The 20,623-nt window shown below is 39.5% G+C and overlaps 1 protein-coding gene across 1 annotated transcript; it reads left to right on the forward strand.

Moving 5' to 3' along the window:
* The first annotated feature begins 387 nt into the window (after positions 1–387).
* On the forward strand, positions 388–19,798 carry LOC115388604 (V-set domain-containing T-cell activation inhibitor 1-like). Its single transcript, XM_030091803.1, has 7 exons — positions 388–484; positions 2,267–2,605; positions 5,894–5,923; positions 10,153–10,425; positions 15,822–16,100; positions 17,121–17,225; positions 18,428–19,798. Exons 1-7 carry the CDS (start codon positions 415–417, stop codon positions 18,517–18,519), a joined length of 1,188 nt encoding a protein of 395 aa, XP_029947663.1. The 5' UTR covers positions 388–414; the 3' UTR covers positions 18,520–19,798.
* Positions 19,799–20,623: the final 825 nt, after the last annotated feature.

Genomic DNA, 20,623 nt, shown 5'->3' on the forward strand with positions numbered 1-20,623 from the left:
ACTTTGCACAGAATGCTTGTTCACTCAAAAAACTAATTGGCTCAGTGACCTTACAATGATCATGCAAAGTATTTCCACACAATGAAATCAGTGTTACTTTAAACATTGTTTTCAATCACTTTATTTGGGTCAGCTTAATGTATTTCAGTCTGTTCTAATTGTTTCTTTCGATAGTTGAACTGAGTCTGTTTAGCTCATATCATGTTGATTTAAACTGACACTGACAGTGAAACTATTATTGACATGTAATTAAAGCTGATAAAGCTATGAAATACATAAATATATTATAGAAATTAAAAATTGACAACAAGCATAAGAGTGTAATGTGATTGCAGGACTTCCTGGATGAAAGTGAAAGTGTTGGAATCAGACTCCTCCTTTAACAGAGCAGAGGATCCTCAGACTGCTGCAGCCATGGACCTGCTGCCAGCTCTCTGCCTCTGTCTGCTCATCTGCTCCGGAGCTGCGTTCAGCCATCAGACCGGTAAGAAAAGCCTCTGTGTCTTCAGCTCCACTGGATTCTCCTCAGTTTACTGCGCAGCTGATGAGAGGAGCCACAGTTTAACATGAAGGCTTCATCCTGCATCAGTCCTTCCTCCTGTTTGCTGCTGTGCGCTCAGTAAATGCTGCGTCCTCTTTCCAGTCTGCAGCTCTTTGACTTGACATGAACAGATTGACTTTAGAATCCAGACCTGCAGCACATCAGCTTGGAACAACGAGGACTGAAGAGAGAAAAACACCAATCAGGTCATTTCTCACCTGAATATTCAGATTTATGACTCATGTCAGAAAGTGTTCCAAATATTAAATAAACCAAGCGGATAAAATGTGGATTACATGTCAGGATTCAGATTTAAAGCAACAGTTTTGAAGGATTTTATTAAGTTTGCACTTCCTTGAAGCTCTCCCACATTTCTGTTGCTTTTTCATAGTAAAACATTTCCTGTTTGTCTTTGACCCATTTGGATTCTCTGATATGAAATGACCCCTGATGAGAATCAATTCATTTTTATTGCATCAACTCGCGTGACGCTGTTAATGATTTCCAGCTTTTATTGAGTAAGACTTTATTATTCTAAGTTGTTGTTGTTCTGAGTTTCTTCCTTCACTCAGGACCAACTTCTGTTTTTCTGTTTTGTGGTTCTACCTGCTGGAGTGGTTTTTCTCTCCACATCTTCAGGTGGAGACAGATCACCTGTTCAGCAGCCACACGGTGCCTAAAAGTTCATTTGTCTTCTTTCCTCTCACTTTTTCCATCTTTTATTTGTCTCCTCTTGATTGTATGATTTCTTACTTCAGTTTATTTGTTTTGAATATTGGTATAAAATATTGGCTATATGCACGGCTCCATTACTTCCTGAAGTTCAGACAGCACCTTTATTTCCTGTCTTTCATGATAGGATGAACTGATTAATCCAGGTCTGTCTGGCCATTGACTGAGGCCAGACACACCTGGACACACACACACACACACACACACACACACACACACACACACACACACACACACACACACACACACACACACACACACACATACAAACAGACAGACACCCAATTTGTTTCATATAAAAGAGGAGACGTGTTTCAAGGTTGTTTCTGCAGCAGCTGAAGAGAGTGAAGTCCAAACACTGCAGGTCTCCAACAACTGCAACGGGTCAAACATGAGTTTAGACCCGGGGAGAAACGAGGCTGAATGTTTTAACAGTGATTTGTCTGGTTTCAGACTTTCTGTGTGGAGTTTCCATGTTCTCCCTGAGCTGTTCTCTGACTGACACCATTCATGACACTGAGAATTCATTTAAAGATGATGTAGGAGCCATTTATCATTTCTTTGATTGACCACCAGGGGGAGCAGGAGGGCTGAAGGTATATCAGGAGAGCACAGGTGATGAGCTGCAGGTGTGTCGAGAGGGACGGCTGACAGTCTTTTGACCGTGTCTAATCGGCATGTGGATCGTGTTTGTCCGACTTATGGAAGTGGAACATGGGAGAGCTTTCCTGCTCCAACTGTCACCCGTAAACAGTGGATTTATGTGCGCCAAAGGAAATAAATGGGTTGCAGCACCCAAATGGAGAAAGTGTGGGATTCATTGATTGACTCGTCGTGCGGATACACGTCCGAGACGATTCTCCCTCTCCACCCTCAGGAACTCAAAGAGTATCAGCACAGATCAGGAATGGGCTGTACAGACGAGTGGTTTGGAGGAAGCGGAGCTTCATTTTCAGTTATTCACTTCACCTCTTCTTCCTTTTTCTCTTCCAGGGTCAGAGGTCATCAGGAAGATCGTCAAAGAAGACCAAGATGCTCTTTTATCTTGTGCTCTGGATGGTAGAAATATTGCAGAAGACGTGTTCGACTGGAAGACAGACGGCAGCAGCGGGCATGAGGTGTTTGTCTACGATAGAGGCAGATCCGACGGAGACCGCCTTCCGGGTCAGGATGATCACTTTAAAGATCGGGTGTTTCATTTCCCCGAGCAGCTGGCAGTCGGTAACGCCTCCATAGTGATCACAAAAACCCAGGTGACAGATAGCGGGAATTACACCTGCTATTTTCCCTTTCATGAGCCCCGAAGACGAGCCCAGTATGAGCTGATTGTTGGTGAGTGTCCTCATTCAGACGGTGACAGACAGCTTTGTATTTCCAGAAGTGACTGGTTCAAGTGTCTCAGGTGGACTCAGGTCAGAAAGAGAAACACATCCAGGAGAAACTCCATGTTTCCTCCTTCAAACAGTTTCTGGCCTCAGTTATCAAAGTTCCAACAAATAACAGTTTGATTTGAGCTCAGTTAAATTCTCCTGACTGGTTCTCAGCTGACAGATCAGTTCCCCACAGTTCCTGATGTGTTGGTTCTGTCCTCTGGACAGGAAACCATCAGGAGCTTGTTGAGACCTGACTGAAGGTCATGAGGAAACAGTTTTAGTCATTTTCTGTTCCTTCAGAGCAGTTTTACTCTCTCTTCTCCAAACTATTGACTTCAGCTTCAGAGCCTTTGTATTTCCTCCATCAGCTTCTGTTGTGTTTGGTTCTTTCTACAAAAATGGCTGCTGCTTTGGGTTTCACGGAGTTTGGGTTTAATGAGCTGTTCACAACAACACATCCATTCTAACTCTCTGGCAGTAGAGTCCTTACCTGCAGTATCTTTTCCCACACATTCGAAAATATAATGCATTAGAACATTATAATGCAAGTAGACTCTTGGATACTGGCCGGTCTGCATCCACCCTTGAGGTGTTTGCGTCTGCCATCACGACGGGTCAGGAGGGCTTCGGCCGCTTTTCAGCGCGCAGCCATCCGCTGGTTCCTACGGGGTGCGTGCAGGCTGAGGCCTTCCCCTAGACATGTGGTTCTCCCTTGGAACCTCCACACTGTGTTGGAGGGTCTGGGGGGACCTCCGTTTGAGCCTCTGGAACAGACGGACGTCTGTTTTCTGTCTTTCAAGGCTGTCCTCCTTTTGGCTTTGGCCTTGGCCAAATGAATCGGTGATTTGTGCGCCCTTTTGGTCCATCCCTCCTGCTTATCGTTCAGTCAGGATGGCGGACTGGTTCTTCTCTGGCCCAATTCAGCTTTTCAGGCCAAGGTGATTACCTCGGACTTTCGGTCATAAATAATACTTATCAGGGCACTTGACACTCCGCCGGGCTCGTCAGTGGACGAGGCGTGGCTGTGGTTGCTGTGTCTGGTCAGGGCTTTGCGTTGCTACGTGGAGGGCACAGCTGGCTTCTGGGCTATGGACCAGCTGTTTGTGGGGTTTGGGGCCAGGGGGCATGGTGGTGCCCTGCTGTTGTCCCAGCGCCTTGCCCACTGGGTTGGTGGTGCTATTGCTGCGGCTTACGAGGCACGGAACTGTCCTCCGCCGGCAGTGATCCAGGCCCACTCCACATGTGGAGTTTCCGCATCTGTGGCTCTGTGCAGAGGGGTCACTCTGGGTGACATCTGTCAGGCTGCCTCCTGGTCTTCAGCGTCCACCTTTGTGAGGTCATATCTCATGGATATGTGCACGGACTCGGTGGCTCTGTCGATCTTAAGCAGGGACAGGGTTCCTGTCGCTTAGACGACCTGATTGGCCTCGCTGCCTGCTGTGTTTTCCCTTGGAGAATACAGGCTGCAGTGGTGAACCCTGGTGCATGCTGGGTGGGCCCTGTTGAGGCCTTACGGCGTGTGTGTGTTTGCTGTCGTTATGTCACGACTGTTTCTGACACATGTACGGTCAGCGCCTCGGAGCGAGGGCGCTTGACGTCAGTGTCTTGGGGCTCTGTGGGCGGTGCCTGGTGTACAGCCTGCTTTGCTCCTTCATTCCCGCACCAATCTTGTCAGCCTGTAGTTACGTTTAGTAAGTATTATTTGTTCTTTGTTTTTGAACTTGTTTGACCTTTCTCACATGCACGGCATCCACAGCTGATTTGTTTGGGATGACTTTACTTCTCAGGTCAGATTGCTGACATTGTATTTCTTCAGATTGCTGAGCCATTATGATAACTTTAGCAAGGGTTAGATCTTTGTCCAGCTGCATTCTGTCTGACAGTGACAAATCTTTTAGCCCCACCACAAGCCTCTCTCTCAAAGCTCATTGTGGAGTGCACCGTGCTCACAGTTTCCTGCAAGCACATAAAGTGCTGTTATGAATGAATCCACTGGTTCTGATGGCTGTTGCCCTATTAGCATCTGAGGAGTTGTTCAGGTTACTCACCAGTCTGAAGCGCTCAAAACGTCTGATCCACTTTTCCCTCTCCTGGGGTTTTGCAAAGTCAAAAGGCTCCGGTGGTTTGATGGTGAAGGTTGCTGCTGGGGTTGCCGCCGCGGCCGCCATTATTGGACCTGTTGTCGCGTTCACTTGGGCAGCTGCATCTGTTGTTCATATTAAATCTTGTTCTCTTGCAACATTTTTGTTTTTCTTTTGCAACTGTTCTGTTCTTCTGCAACAGCTTCCTTGCCTTTCTTTGTAAGCATTTATCATTTCATCACAGCAGCAGTGTGTTCCCTTGCATCAGTCCAGTGTTCCCTGGCTGGTTGCTCTGTGTTCCCTTCACAGCAGCTTCTTCAGTCTCTCTCAGTCTTCTTCCTTCTGTTCCCTGTCAGCACATGTTGTGTTGCTCCAGTGGATCTCAGCACCCTGGCCGGTCAGAGGAACATGCTGCTGCAGTGCTGAAGGACCACAGAATGCAACACTTGAGGCTGAATGATGAGTTTTCAGCTTCTTTGTCTCTTTCAAACCACTGATGGATGTAATAATGCAGACGGCAGAAGAAGAAAGAAGTCCACTGTCCATACAGAGGTTCTCTCTCTTCTTGGAGACAGTAAAGTCTGGTTCATTCATTGCAGCCTGGTTCATTAAAGACAGTGAGACTTTTCCAGGTGAATGTTTCAAACTGTAACTATGAGTAGAGAGTTAACAAGTCTTGAAGAAAAGTAAAAGAGTAGAAACAAAGATCCCACTGTAGATGTGTCTCCTGACTGAAGCCATCTGTTCCTCACCTGAACCAGTCTCCTCTGGAAATACATGAAGATGCTGCTGAAATGTCACCGTCTCTGTTTTGAATGTGGAATAAAGTGTTTAACTCTTCTGTGTTTCTTTCCCCTCAGTTTGAGCTGAATGTCAGGTTCATGAAAAGTCTAACATGTGCTTTCTTTTTCCTTTCAGAGTATATCTTAACTTGTTAGGGCTTATTACAGCCATGCTCACTGCTGCTTCTGAACATCTGATCATTTTACCTTCTTCATCATCTAAAGCTCACAGATGACTGATCAATGTCTGTTATATCAATATAAAGTAAACTCTCTGAGGTTTGATGGAGAACATTCATCTTATTTGTTCTTCACTCTGTTGTGATTGATTGAAGGAATTTAATGAATTTAATAAAGTCTAACATGTTTTCTTTTTCCTTTCAGAGTATCTCTTAATACCCAGAAAAATCCCAGGTGAGTCCTGCTTTGAAACACTTTACTCAGCCTGACATCTCACCTGGAGTCACACAGTTATTGTCCTGAACTTTAGAAGCTGCCGAGAGAATAAAAACTACCAGGAAACATCCCGGAATCTACATTCTGGGGGAGGTTTACACAACTAAATGTCAGATTCTCTGGAAGTTTTTTTTTTTTTTTTTTTTTTTTTTTTACTTTTTAATGAGATAAAATCTACTTGATGAGAACAGAACAGTCTTTCTGTAACCTTGATAATGTTGTATTAAATGTTGGGTGTCCGAGACGTGGCTCGTGGCCCGTCAGAGGTCCGTTCAGGCCTCCAGATGTTCCAGTGTCATTGCAGATGTTCTGCTGAGCAGCTTCAGCACCAAAACATCAGCATGAGGGAGAGTTTCAGAAAATGAATCACATCAATCCAAATCCTAAGAATCAAATGAAGAATCCAGTTTTAGTCTGAAGACAAACATACACAAAAGATTCACAAGACTTTTATTTATTGATACGTCAATCAGAAATACTTATTTTTGAGGTTTCAGTGGATTTTTATGACAAAGACTGCATTATAAGTGACAACATGCTGACATTGTTTTTTGGTTTTACTGGGTTTTGCTTCATGTCTTGAATTGAATTTAGGGTAACACTTTACTTGAAGCACCCGGTATAACACATTATAAGTAGTTATAAACACTCATAAATGATCACAATGTTTTATAACTCACTAAACAGCATAGGATTAGGGTTAGGGTTAGAGTTAGGTCCTGGCATTGTGATCATCTATGAATGTTTATAACTATAGCTACACGTGTTATAATGGCATTAGAATGCTTTATAAATGTACTTATAATGTGTTATACAGGGGTGCTTTAAGTAAAGTGTTCCCGAATTTAGACTCTATAATGACTTCAGTCTGACTTGGAATTAAGAAAAGAATATTTGGAGTTTGCATCCTTTAATAATGAATATATTTCACTGTTTCAGTCCATTGAGATTAAGTTTTTTGTAAGGAGTCTCAAAACTTCAAAAAATGAGCTTCATAACTATGAATCTTACAGTCTTCTTTTGAATCTGACATCTAAATTTATAATTCCTATTTTCATGTAATTATGATATAAACATAATTCAAACGTTTACACTATAACACTATGCACTATAACAACAATGAAAATATGGTAACACTTTACTTGAAGCCCCCCTGCATAACACATTATAAGTACATTCATAAAGCACTATAATGCCATTATAACATGTGTAGCTGTAGTTATAAACATTCATAGATGATCACAATGACAGGACCAAACCCTAACCCTAACCTTAATCCTATGCTGTATACTGCTGTATAGTGAGTTATAAAGCATTGTGATCATGTATTAGTGTTTATAACTACTTATAATGTGTTATAAAGAGGGGCTTCAAGTAAAGTGTTACCGAAAATATAAATAATGAAGTTATCTATCTGTCAAATTCAGATAAGCTGGATATAATGTTTATTATTGTGTTTAATGTTAAAAAAGTCAACATAAAATAGCTGGGTCAGTTTCAGATTTTTGGAGCATTAACATGAAAGAAGTCACGGTGCATTCTCAAATTTTTCTCACCTTTCATCTACAGTAGTGCACTGTAAAAAGTAACCTGCATCTAACCTATAAAAAATAAGGCAAGTGATTGCATTGGTCTTTTCAAGTTGGGTCAACTTTATGGCTTTTTTAAGTAGAATGAAAATGATTGTACTATTTTATATGAGCTCATAAAAAATAAGTTGAGTTTAATCAATAGTACTGATAATGCCTAATTGGATCTATCAAGAAAATTAAGTTTATCTAACTAGGATTTAGCAGTGGTACTGGTTTAAATCAACTGGATTTTTATGAGTTGAATAAACTTAATTTTCTTGATTGATCCAACTAGACATTATCAGTAGTATTGATTTAACTCAACTTAATTTGTATGAGTAATAAAGTAATAAAATCAATTTCATTCTACTTAAAAAAGATGAGATGAATGTTGTTGGCTCCGTTTATCTCGAGAGATAATGACGAAGTTATGGAGGAACTGAGATGCCCAGTGGACAGATCCCCCTTCTCAGCCTGGCTGGTCATATCTAACGGCAGGGACAGACCTATACGGTTGGTACCAACTTGGCTACAGGAGTTACCGGAAGGTGCCACAATTCAAGGACCAACTGCTTTCAGGGCTCCGGATTTTTCTGTTGGGGGGGGGGCTCCTTAGCTTTTGTCACTCCCATGACGACCGCAAGGCAGTGGTGTTGTTGTAGCCATAGCTTGGGGCTGCGACATGCAGACAGGGGGAGACAGGAATCGAACCCACAACCTCTTGATTTTAAGACGTCTGCTCTCCCCACTAATCCGCAGCTGCCCCAGAAGACATAAATGTACTTCTGGTTATTCACCAGAAGTACATTCATCTCAACTAATTAATTATACTGTTAAAGTTATCATTAAAGCACACCAAACAGAAATAGACTTTCTAGGGAGAAGCAACAATTTCAAGTGAAGAATCAGCTGAAAAGACATTTAAAATATGTATTCTTAAAATGTTTCTGGCAACTTCTGGAATAAATATAGCCGTAATGTACAAAATTCAACATAACAAAGATGGCACAGCGATAAAAGTTAGTCAAACGACTGGGCAACCAAGTGAGCGCATGTGCACACACACTTTTCATCCTCCCCCTCCCTCAGTCTGGCTGGAAACTGTCGTGGCTCAGCTGCGTTGCCACAACACTTATTTCTTAAAAGTGTAGCTCTGTCTTAAACATGGCCAAAAATGTATCAACTTAAACACAACCACACATAGAGAAGTAAACACTCTTGCAAACCATCATGGCAATCAATGTAAAAAAAAAAAAACAAAAAACAAAAAAAGCCAGCAAATCTCACACCCTCAATGTGGCTGCAAAGATATATTCAAAAAAACATCAATCTAAAAATAAAAAATAAAAAATATAATTCAGCAAATTAGTGTGATTAGTGATGATTTGTTTGGGCCTAAGCTCTGCCGTGCCCACAGAGGGATATACATGACACTGTGGCGGACTTTTACCGTAGACTGGGGACACACTCGTAGCTGCCTGTGTGTGTGTCTGGTGCATGTCATTAGACTGTGTGTCTGGTGCCGCAAGGCATCATGGGAGGGGACTGTTTGGGCCGTTCAGGCCGTGTTTTTGTGTGAAATTGTGTTTAATCGTGCTTCCTTTTGTTTTAGATATGTTAAGTAATTGTTTCTCTATGTGTTGTTGCTGTTTTTCGGGTATTTTTATGTTAAGTTTTATTTACGTTATGTTGGACCAGGAGTGAGAAGGGTCGGTAAGAGAGTGAGGTGGCCTGTCTGCGGCATTGTGAGAGTGTATCACATGTTCAGCTCTGGTTGTCACAATAATTGGTTTAGCAGTACTAATCACTTAGATATTATAATATTAGATATTTGCTGAACTTACCAGGGTTTTTTTTTTCCATGAAGGAAATGAGCGCTGTAGGGAGGATGGCATCGGCTGTGCATTGTCTGCAGCCTGCCTCCTCTGCTGCCACCTCCAAGCTTCATGGGTAGTCAGCAACCTCAACTCAATTTTTTCATTTAAGGACTACTATGAATTTTTCATGTGAACTCAAATTTATAATGTTTCATTCACACAACAGTCAGATGGACAAAATTACTCAAATGTAATGTGTCAGTAGCACTTACAATACATTCTTATATATATAATTTTGCATTTTAAGTAGAGGCAAAGTACTTTGATACTGTTTATGACAAAACAAATAAAATAAGGTAAATCACTAGCATTTGAAATATACTAGATCTACATTGTGGATGTAGCACTTTTTACAGTGTAATAAAATCTGGTTGTATGCACATTTCAAAGCAAAGTGTATCAATGTTTTAGTTTTTTAAACCATCAAATGCAATGAATCAGGAAGGAAAATCAAACAAAAGAAAATCACTGAAGAATAAAAAGGTTTGTCAACTTCAGATTTCATTTTATCCTGTTTAAAATGTGATTAAAATATTTTCTGAGGTTTCTGTGTGATGATTTCTTACTGAGCAGTGAGACAATGCTCTTTAGTCCCATGTTTTTCTTCTCTTCAGTCTCAAAAACACCAATTCTGAGTGAGAAGCAAAAATGATGTAGAAAAGAGCTGAAAGGCAGTTTAAATTCTTTAAAGGAAAACTTCAAATTTCACTTAATAACTTGTTGTTTGTGTTTTTTCCAGGAGCAGCTCAACAACCCTTCATAGCTTTTGAAAAAACAAATGATAGAGTTCTGCTCCAGTGTGACGTTGAAGGAGCTTTTCCTAAACCCAGAGTGGAGTGGAGGGACAGTTCTGGAAACGTTCTTCCTGCTGAAGCAACGTTCACACAGAAAGACAAGAGCTTTGAGGTTTCCCTTCAAGCTACTGTGACCAAGAGCGGAAAATATCAGTGTGTAGCGACACAGGAGGAAATCCACAATGAAGTCTTCACTGAGATATATGTGGCAGTTCCTGGTGAGTCCGTTTTCAAAAATTCCATTTATTGATATATTTTGTGTTTTTTTGGGGGGGAGAGGGGGTTAATATGAAACCAGAAGCTTCGAACCTTCAGTTCCCATTGTTTCAGCTGTCGTCTCCTGATTTGAACTGAAATCCTCAAGAAAACATTCAGGAAGTTTGAACTTTTCCAGCCGCTGTGTGATGATGAGCCTTCAGAGAGCACTGGAATACCTGGAAAGAGACTTTTTAATACAAAGATATTAATCAAGGATTTGCAAACATATTTTGAGGCTTTTTTAATTTTTTTGACTCTTTTCAGATGGTAGAAATAAACATTCAACAGATACATGGATTTTTACCTGAAACATATTAAAAGGTACCAAGATATTAGAGATACTAACATGTTGAAAAACTGAGAAAGAAATAGAAAAAAAAATAATAAATTGAAACCTGGAATTAACAGCATCATGCTGAAGTTCGGATCTTCCAAAAATCCTAAATAAATGTGATGATTATTCAGTTTGATGGCAACAGGCAGGAAAGACTTTGTGCTGCTCCTTTGAACAATAAAGTTAATGTTTGAATCTGTTAACATTGTTTTAACAGTGTCAATATCAGGGAGATCTGAGTTATTTTTCCAGTTTGACATTAAAACTCTGTAACTTTAGCTTAAACATTTACCTTCAAACGTGTAGTTTTTCATGTTTCCTCTTCAGGGAAATGAATTCTCCCTCTGATGTGAATCCAGCTCTCAGGACATGTTAGTGAGTGAAGCAGTTCACAGTTCAGAGAGCTGAGATTCAATAATCCCTCAAATTAAACTCCACTTTTTATCAACTCACTGATGTGAGATTAAAAGAAGAATCAGAACCAATGAGATGATTTCTGTTTCACTCAGATGTTGATCAGTCAGTCAGTGGTCACTGTATCAGATCCAGATGTTGTCTTCCCTCCAGCTGTCCTTCAGTGTGAGTGTCAGGGAGTCAGGTCTCCAGTGTGTTTGTGTTGCAGTGAAAGCTGCTGCTTCTCTCTCATCAAAGCTCTTTCTCATGTTTCTCCTTCTTTCTGGACTCAACTGGAGCAGAAGGTTCAAACTGGGATCAATAGGAAGCCGTTCAACACAACACGTCTCTGATGAGGATTCAGGATGAAACCCTGCAGGACCATGTTTCATCTTTTAGACAATCCTTCCTGATTGGTGGAGTTTGAATCGACTCAAACACTAAAATTCGCCAACAACTGATGAGAAAAGTTCCATCAGGAGGAAGATTTTAGATTTTTCTAAAGAAAGTGAACAGAAATGTTTGTGGAGTTTAAAGTTCTTCAGTGTAAATCTGCTCATGTTTTCAAAAGTCTTCACAGTGGAAGTTTGTTACTGAATGTGGAGTTTGAAGAAATTAAAAAGAGATTTTTAATGAAACACTCTTCAGATGGATTAACTGGAGTTATGTTGCACTAATATATTCAGATCTTGCAGTTTTCTGCAGATTATTTGAACTGTCAATACTCAAACACCTGAGATGAGTCAGAATGAAGCAGCCTAGAGTTAATATGTGTGATATTATTCTTGTTTTCAGAAGAAGCTTCAGAGGCGTACATTATCTTATTTGTTCTTCACTCTGTTGTGATTGATTGAAGGAATTTAATGAGTGAGGCTAAAATACTTCCAATGTTAACGTCTTGTTCCATGTTTAAAATGCATTGAATAGGGAATAATGTGTGTCATTAGGCTGAAACTTTTAGGGTTTCATGTTTAGCTTGATTTCAATATCTGTGCCAAATTTCTCTCCTGTAGAGAGAAGCAGCTGTGAGATATTTAGGAAAGTCCAGGACATAGCATCTCCAAACACAGCACAACACAACTCTTCAGAAACCTCTCTGAAGTTAATAAATATTGATGATAGGTGAACTATAAAATATTAAATTTTTTAAAGGAAGGTTGAAATTTCTTTATAAAAATATTTCCAGGGCATTAGAATAAAGATTTATTCCTTTATCATGATTAAAGTGTCTCATTTTTCAGGGATAAAAGCAGATAAAGTGATAAATTGTTGTCCTGCTGAGTGAAAAAGAGGAAACTTGCTGATCTTCCTCTTCTGTCAGACAGATAAACTGAGCTGCTCCAATCTGAGGCTGGTTCCATCGTTCTGCTCTCCTATTGGATGAAAGCAGCTGTCAATATGACGCACCTGGCCAATGGCCTCCTCTGATTGGCTGGCGGGATGTAAAGTTTGTTAATTAAGTTTAAGAAGGTGGTTGGAGGATGCTGATTGGCTGTTTGTGTTGGTGGGCGTGTCCTGATGTGAGGATCCTGAATGTGATTGGTCAGTGTGTGTGTCAGTCTGGTTAAAGTCACTGAGATGTGTCTCCTCAGAGAGTTAGCAGAGCTCCGCTCCAACTTCAAGGACGAACTCTTTCTGGTTTATCAACTATATTTCTACTTCTATTTAACTTTAACTCTCTGTGGTTCATCTGGGTAGTTTTTATTCTTCAAACTGGATCTACGTTTGACTTTAAATGTCAGTATTTGGATCAATAAAAGTCTTTTAAAGAGGCTCTGACAGGTTCTCAGGTGAGATGATGAATATTTATTATCGTTCAATTAAATCCGATCAGTTTATTATCGTGACCCGTGATTTAAAGCGGATTCTATCTTTTAAAAAGATGAACTTGTGATCTTCAAATGGTTTTAAGACGCAGTTCTTGAGGCTCTCAGAGAAGATGAAGATTGTCAGTTTGTTTATTTTATTGAGTTTTCCATTAAAAAATAGGTCGCATCCAACCTCCGAGTTTTATAAGGTTAAAACCCAGAAACATCACAGGTGAGTCCTGCTTTGAAACACTTTACTCAGCCTGACATCTCACCTGGAGTCACACAGTTATTGTCCTGAACTTTAGAAGCTGCTGAGAGAATAAAAACTAGCAGGAAACATCCCAGAATCTGGATTATTCTGATGGAGGTTTACTCCACTAAATCTGAGATTCTCTGGAAGTTTTTCTACTTTGTGATGAGATAAAATATGCTTGCTGTGAACAGAGAAGAGTTTCTATTGCCACCAAAGTGTTGTTGGGTGTTAAACGTGTGGCCAGCGGTCCCTCAGGGGTCCGTTCAGGCCTCCAGATGTTCCAGTATTATTTTAGATGTTCTACTGAGCAGCATCAAGACCAGAGGAAGAGTTTCAGAAAACGTATCACATCAATTCAAATCCTGAGAAGAATCAAATAATCCTGTTTTAGTCTGAAGACAAACTGAACCACACAAGATTCTCATTTTTATTTAAATTCCACAAATGACGCAGAATGTAAAGTCTTTTGTGGCAGTTTTGGAGGGTGTAAACATAAAATACCAACCTGGAAGACTTGTTATTGATAAGGATTTTAACCAAGAGACTTCACTGAAGGAAAGATGTTGAAATTGTTTTTACTAACTTGTTTAGACTTTGGAAAATATGTTTGATCAAAGATTCAACTTCTTAATGAGCTCATGCTCCTTGGCACTAACCCTAAGAAAATATTTGAAAGAAAATCTTTAAAATTTCATTGTTTAAGACTGAGTTGGACTGTCGAGTTTTGTCAGTTCACCTCACTCGCTGTTAGATCCAGAGGTCAATTTTCCAAAGAAATTATGAGGTGGACAACAAGTGTCGTGTTCCTGTTGAAATAGAAACCATGATGTTTCGAAAATGACTCCAACCTGGTTTAGATCAGAGGGTCCACTGTTGTACTGGAGGGTCGACATCCTGCATGTTTCAGGTCTCTTCCAGTTTGAGGAGGTTTGATGAAGACAGAATCATGAGATTCAGGTTTTCTGAAGTCAGGAATCATCTGAGAGATGCAGGCTAAAACCCTCCAGGACTGCAGCTTCACACCCTGATTTCCAGCTTCAGTCACTGGTTTGGATTTAATTCTTCACTGAGCAGACCTTTGAAGACATTCAGGAAGTTTTCAAGCTGCTGAAAGACGATCAGCCTTCAGAGATTTATTACTTTTTATAGATAGAATAAATTTACACTGTTCCACAGATAAATAATCACTATGTATTGATCTAGAGCATGAAACATTTTCTGAAACCTGCTGAAATGTTCTATAGCTTCAGAAATGCTCAAATATTTAAAAATTTTCAGAACAAATCTGAAAAATATCTCAACACAGGACTATTAACAGCATCATGCTGAAGCTTAAATCTTCCCAAAATCCAGAATTAAAGTGAAAATCGTCCCGTTTGATGGCAGCAGGCAGGAAAGTTCCTGTTGTTCCTCTGAACAATAAAGTTAATGTTTGAGTCTGTGAAGAGTGTTTTAAGAGGATGGTCAGCTTTATTTTCCCAATGTTTGTAGTTTATACTCTGTAACTTTAACTTGTATTTAATGTGTTGAACGATCAGTTTGAATCAGAATTAACAGATAAAACTCCGAGAAATCCCAGAAGTGAAGCTCCTCCCCCTCAGGTCACCTGCTGCTTTATTCTGAACATTTACCTTCAAACTTGTAGTTTTTCATGTTTCCTCTTCAGGGAAATGAATTCTCCCTCTGATGTGAATCCAGCTCTCAGGACATGTTAGTGAGTGAAGCAGTTCACAGTTCAGAGAGCTGAGATTCAATAATCCCTCAAATTAAACTCCACTTTTTATCAACTCACTGATGTGAGATTAAAAGAAGAATCAGAACCAATGAGATGATTTCTGTTTCACTCAGATGTTGATCAGTCAGTCAGTGGTCACTGTATCAGATCCAGATGTTGATCAGTCAGTCAGTGGTCACTGTATCAGATCCAGATGTTGTCTTCCCTCCAGCTGTCCTTCAGTGTGAGTGTCAGGGAGTCAGGTCTCCAGTGTGTTTGTGTTGCAGTGAAAGCTGCTGCTTCTCTCTCATCAAAGCTCTTTCTCATGTTTCTCCTTCTTTCTGGACTCAACTGGAGCAGAAGGTTCAAACTGGGATCAATAGGAAGCCGTTCAACACAACACGTCTCTGATGAGGATTCAGGATGAAACCCTGCAGGACCATGTTTCATCTTTTAGACAATCCTTCCTGATTGGTGGAGTTTGAATTGACTCAAACACTAAAATTCACCAACAGCTGATGAGAAAAGTTCCATCAGGAGGAAGATTTTAGATTTTTCTAAAGAAAGTGAACAGAAATGTTTGTGGAGTTTAAAGTTCTTCAGTGTAAATCTGCTCATGTTTTCAAAAGTCTTCACAGTGGAAGTTTGTTACTAAATGTGGAGTTTGAGGAAATTAGAAAGAGATTTTTAATGAAACACTTCAGATGGATTAACTGGAGTTATGTTGCACTAATATATTCAGATCTTGCAGTTTTCTGCAGATTATTTGAACTGTCAATACTCAAACACCTGAGATGAGTCAGAATGAAGCAGCCTAGAGTTAATATGTCTGATATTATTCTTGTTTTCAGGAGCAGCTTCAGAGCCGTACATTACAAACCTCAAACAAGTTGAAGACAGAGCTCTGCTGCAGTGTTTGGTCAAAGGAGCTTCTCCTAAACCTGCAGTTTTCTGGAAAGATGATTCTGGAAACATCATCAAGTCTGAAGAACCTGAAGTGACAGAAAGAGGAGGAAGCTACGACATCGTCCTCCAAACCACTGTAACAAAGACTGACTACTATCACTGTGAAGTGACTCAGAAGGACATCAACCATCGAGTTTCTGCTAAAATCCACGTGTTTATTGAAGGTGAGTTACATGTTTAACAGTTTTATTCCTCTCTTGTTGCCACTGACAGGATTCAAAAATGTAGATTTGTCACCAAAACTCATGACTCTTCATGATGTCCAGAAATGTCTCTCTGAGTCCATCTTGTGGAGTTTCCAGTGAACGTCTCCAGTCTGAGCGTCCAATCACAGCTCAGCTTCAGCAGCTCATTTCTAACATGAAGCTCTGAGCAGAAAAACACTCAGTCAGACTGAAGAAGTGACAGATCCTGAAAGATCCAGTGATCTGAGAGAAGAAGAGCAGAATCTCTCTCTGAGTGTCTGCATGTGGAAAATCTCCATCAGTCCAGAGTCTGAATAGAATTCCAGACAAATGGAGGAGAAATCATTTCTCCAGTCCAACATTTTCAAGCTGAAGAGTTTTGAGTGAGTTGAGTGTAAATGTTTGATGAGTGGAGAGCAGGATGTGATCTGAGGAGAAGTTTCTCCTGATGGAGACTGAAGGTTGGAGGAAATGTGACTGAATGAGAGCAGATCAGTGAGTGGAACAGACTGACACAGTGTGAGTGAGTCCAGGTCATCTGATTCATCCTGAGAGGTCAGAGGTCATCCACACAGGTCTCTGGAACCAGACTGAGGAAGATCCAGCATCATCTTCACTCCCTGGACCTTCATGTCCACCTTCTGCTCTCTGAGTCTGAGGCCTTCTGTCACTGTGGTTCAGTGGTGAGCACAGCTCAGGGTCACTGGTTCGATTCCCTGCAGATCATTTCATCTGTGGAGGCTTCACAGGGACTGATGTCCTGTTTCAACACAGGGCAAGAGTTGAAATATGAAAATCTTAATGTTTATGTTGCTTTTAACAAATTTCACGACAGATAAAAGAGTTTTATAAAACACTTCAGTCATACAAAATGTAAAATGTTATTTCAGAGGCACTTTTTTTTTCAAATATTCTGAATTTGCAGTTTTTTTTAAACACTCCTGCTTAAAATGTTTGTGTCTGAGACATTTTAATGTTGCATGAACTTTTGGTCTTCAGTTTCAGACTCTCTTCCCATCGGTTGGATTGTTCTGGGAGCTGTTGTTGTTCTTGTTGGTGCTGTTGCTGCGATTCTTTTCCACAACGGATCCAGATGTAATAAAGGTAAGTTAATTTACTTTAAATTTGCCTTTCAATGAAGAACAAGTGAAAATCTCATCAGACGAAATTCCATCTATGTTGGAAATGATCAACTGGTGGCTCTCGGCCCACATGAGGCCTCGCTCTGTGCTTCTGGGGACCTGAGATCTTTGTCAAATCATGACTGAATGAATGAAAATCAACTTGTCCTTCATGAACCAAATGTTAATTACTATTCTTCTTTAAATAATCTAACTACATTCATTTCAAGGTGGAACATACTTTTTGATTAAATTAATTTATATTAATTTACATCCATTCGGCTCCAAATGTCACGTATTGAATAAAACGTCTTAATTTTGTCTCCTGATAGAAAATGTGATGTTTCTGTGTTTTCATCTCTGATATAAACCAAGTTTAAAGTCTCTTCTGTCCATTAAAAATGTTTTCATATCAAAACTTAACTTTAAACCAATAAAAACTGAAGAATACATGAAACATATAAAAGGACCCACTGAGGATGTTTGGTTTATTTGTCAGAGTTTCATTCAGCAGCTAAAACTGCAACAACAAGAATTAACTTTATATCAGTGTTGGCTTCATTGAACTGTCATCAGGTTTTTTATCACTTCTTTTGACTTTATAAATTGATTATATATTTTGGATGATTTCAGTGTTCATGTCACCTGAACAGACACTTTATGATAGTATTTTCATTTTTTTCCTCATTCCAAAGGGAAACTTACTCAACAAAAGGAATTAAAACAAAAAGGTTTGTGTGACGATGGAAAGATTACAGATGAAGATTCAGAATTTTAAAAGTTTTCAAACCAGTTTCTCAAACTGTTTTTCCAAAACTGAATTAACGACCACGGTGGTCGTTTGAGTTGGAGACTTGTTGGTTTTTCCTGAGATCCTCCAGTGGACAAACGTTTCAAAGTCAATTAAAAATTATCATCAGAACAGTATTTAACTGTGATTATATCAGAATAATCTTTCTTTGAGCTGATTCAAACAGCAGTTATTTGTGTTTGTGAACTTTTCTGGAGGTGACTGGAGGAAAGTCTTCAAATGTGATCAATCAATCAATCAATCATCAGGCGTTCAAGTTAAGACTTGGAGAGTTCAATATGTTGAACTTTCAGTTGATATAAACTGGAAAAGGATTTTAAAACCTCTGCAGTGGAGCAACAGAAGTAAAGTTTTGTTTTTTCTTCTTACTGCAGGTTCAAGATCAAAGACGAGACGCTCTGAGAATTCACGACAGCTCCCTGGTGAACAGTTTACAGGAACAGAAGCAGAAGCTTTCACTCCTTAACACACACACACGCACGCACACACACCCTTTTTTAGACTTTTAGCAATTTTTTTAGCAGAATTTAAGTTGGTTTTCTGTTGTTGTTTGTGCCTTTTTTTCTGATAAAAAATTGAGATTTTTCTATTTTTCATTCCAGAGAATCAAACATTAACAGTTTTTGTGTTTTCTTGTGAACTGCTGGAAGTTTTTCTTGTTTCAGTCTTGGTGGAGTCAGAAGCTGTTTAAAGGATTTCATGAAACAAGACTCTGACTTTTAAAGATGATCAGTTCAGAGGATTGTGGGAAGTGTGGAAAGTTCAGCTGCTGCAGAAAGAAGTGAAGCTCAGATCAGTGAGGACTGAAGACACTGATGGATCCTGAGCTCACATCACTGCAGGACGTCTTCCTCTCCTTCCTCATCCTCACGTCGGCTTCAGCCTGATTCACTGTGATGGTTTTTACTTGAATAACAGCAGGATGTGTGTGTGCTGTCCTCTCTGGGATGTGTGTATCAGCTGCTTCCCAGTTAGAATCAGAGGTGATCCAGAGGTTTGTGAAGCAGAACTGAAGCTTTCTGCTCCTCCTCTGAGGATGATTGTCAGCTGAATGTTCTAGAAAGAGTTGATGGAAACAACAAACTCATCTCAGGGTAATAAACTCCTTAAAGCAGCTCTGTGTGTTCAGCATCAGACTTTCACTCGTTTTCTGTTGGAAATGTAGACAGAGCAGCTGTTTCACTGTGTTTTTAATTGAATTTAACATCATTGATTTATTCCTTCCTTCCTACGACAAACATGAGGATATTTCTGAAGTGTTGAACAGACCTGGAGAGGGAAAGATGGAGGCACAGTATTCCCTCCACTGTCACAAAAAACAGGAATCCTAAAGAGAGAAGGAGCCCAAACTCAGTTCAACATGTGAGCTGATCCATTGTGTTAATATTCTGCAGGAATGTTCAGGATATTCAGCTTTGGGGTGAAACTACAAGATGAATCTGAAATGCTCTGTAATTTCTAGATTAACTTCATGTAAACTTGAATTTGTTTTTGATTCAGTTTTCGGTTTATTTTCCGTTATATTTTTCTTCTTTACTCATTTATATTTTGGGTTTGACTGGGCTCAGAGTGTGGAGTTTCACATGAATGTATTTCAAAATAATGAATGAATGAATCCTTGAATTTATGAGTCAAACTGTCCAAATGTCACATCAGGTGTTTGATTCATTAATAGATCAATAAACGTCTAACTTCATTTTTTAAACCTAAATTTGTCTTTAAAAAGTCATCCTCATGCTGTTCATGTTTTGTCTGTTTGCTTTGGTTTCCTTCGAAATTCAGTTCACGTTGTTATGATTTTTAATCTCATGGCGCCATCTGCTGGACAAAACCTGTATAGACGCATGCAGGACATCAATAAAACATTTCACACTTCAGGGTTTATCTGGTGGTAGATTCAATAATTTAAAGCAAATCGTCCCACTGTGTTATTTACAGGTAATAGAATTATTATACCAAGCATTTTTCTGTCCAAAATCACCTTCTGTGGTTTAAAAAGTCTGGAACAGATCAGATTCTGTTAATAAGCATCACTCTCATGTCCTGTTTCTAAAAAAAAACTCATCAAATCCACGATTTAGCAATTTAGTAAAACCAATTCAAATATTCTACGAAACGTTTACAAGTTGTTTTCTTACTTTGTGTGACTAAAGCTTTGCTCAGGTGTAAATTGGATTCTTATTTTAGGATATTGTCAATTAAATGTTTTGACACAAGGACCATCTGTTTTTTTCTGAACCATTTAATAATATTTTATATGCTTGTGATTAATGTACAACATAAAGACAGAAATATTTTATTTATAACCAACATATATAAAACCAATAACCAAATATAACCAAATGTGATTATTTGGTCATTTAAAAAAAACTGAAAAGAGTAGTTTGGGTTTGTCCTGCAGGTGAAAAGAAATAAGGCAGATAGAGAAGTTTACTGCTGTTTGAATGAGGAGATTTATGATGCTCAGTATGAGGCAGAAATGTTTGCTGAAGCAAAAAAAAAAAAAAAAAAAAAAAGAAAAAAACATTCCTGACATGCACTTCATGTCAGGATTTAATCTGATTTGTGAA

The sequence above is a fragment of the Salarias fasciatus genome, chromosome 5, assembly GCF_902148845.1.
Source record: "Salarias fasciatus chromosome 5, fSalaFa1.1, whole genome shotgun sequence".
In the NCBI taxonomy this organism is placed as follows: domain Eukaryota; kingdom Metazoa; phylum Chordata; class Actinopteri; order Blenniiformes; family Blenniidae; genus Salarias; species Salarias fasciatus.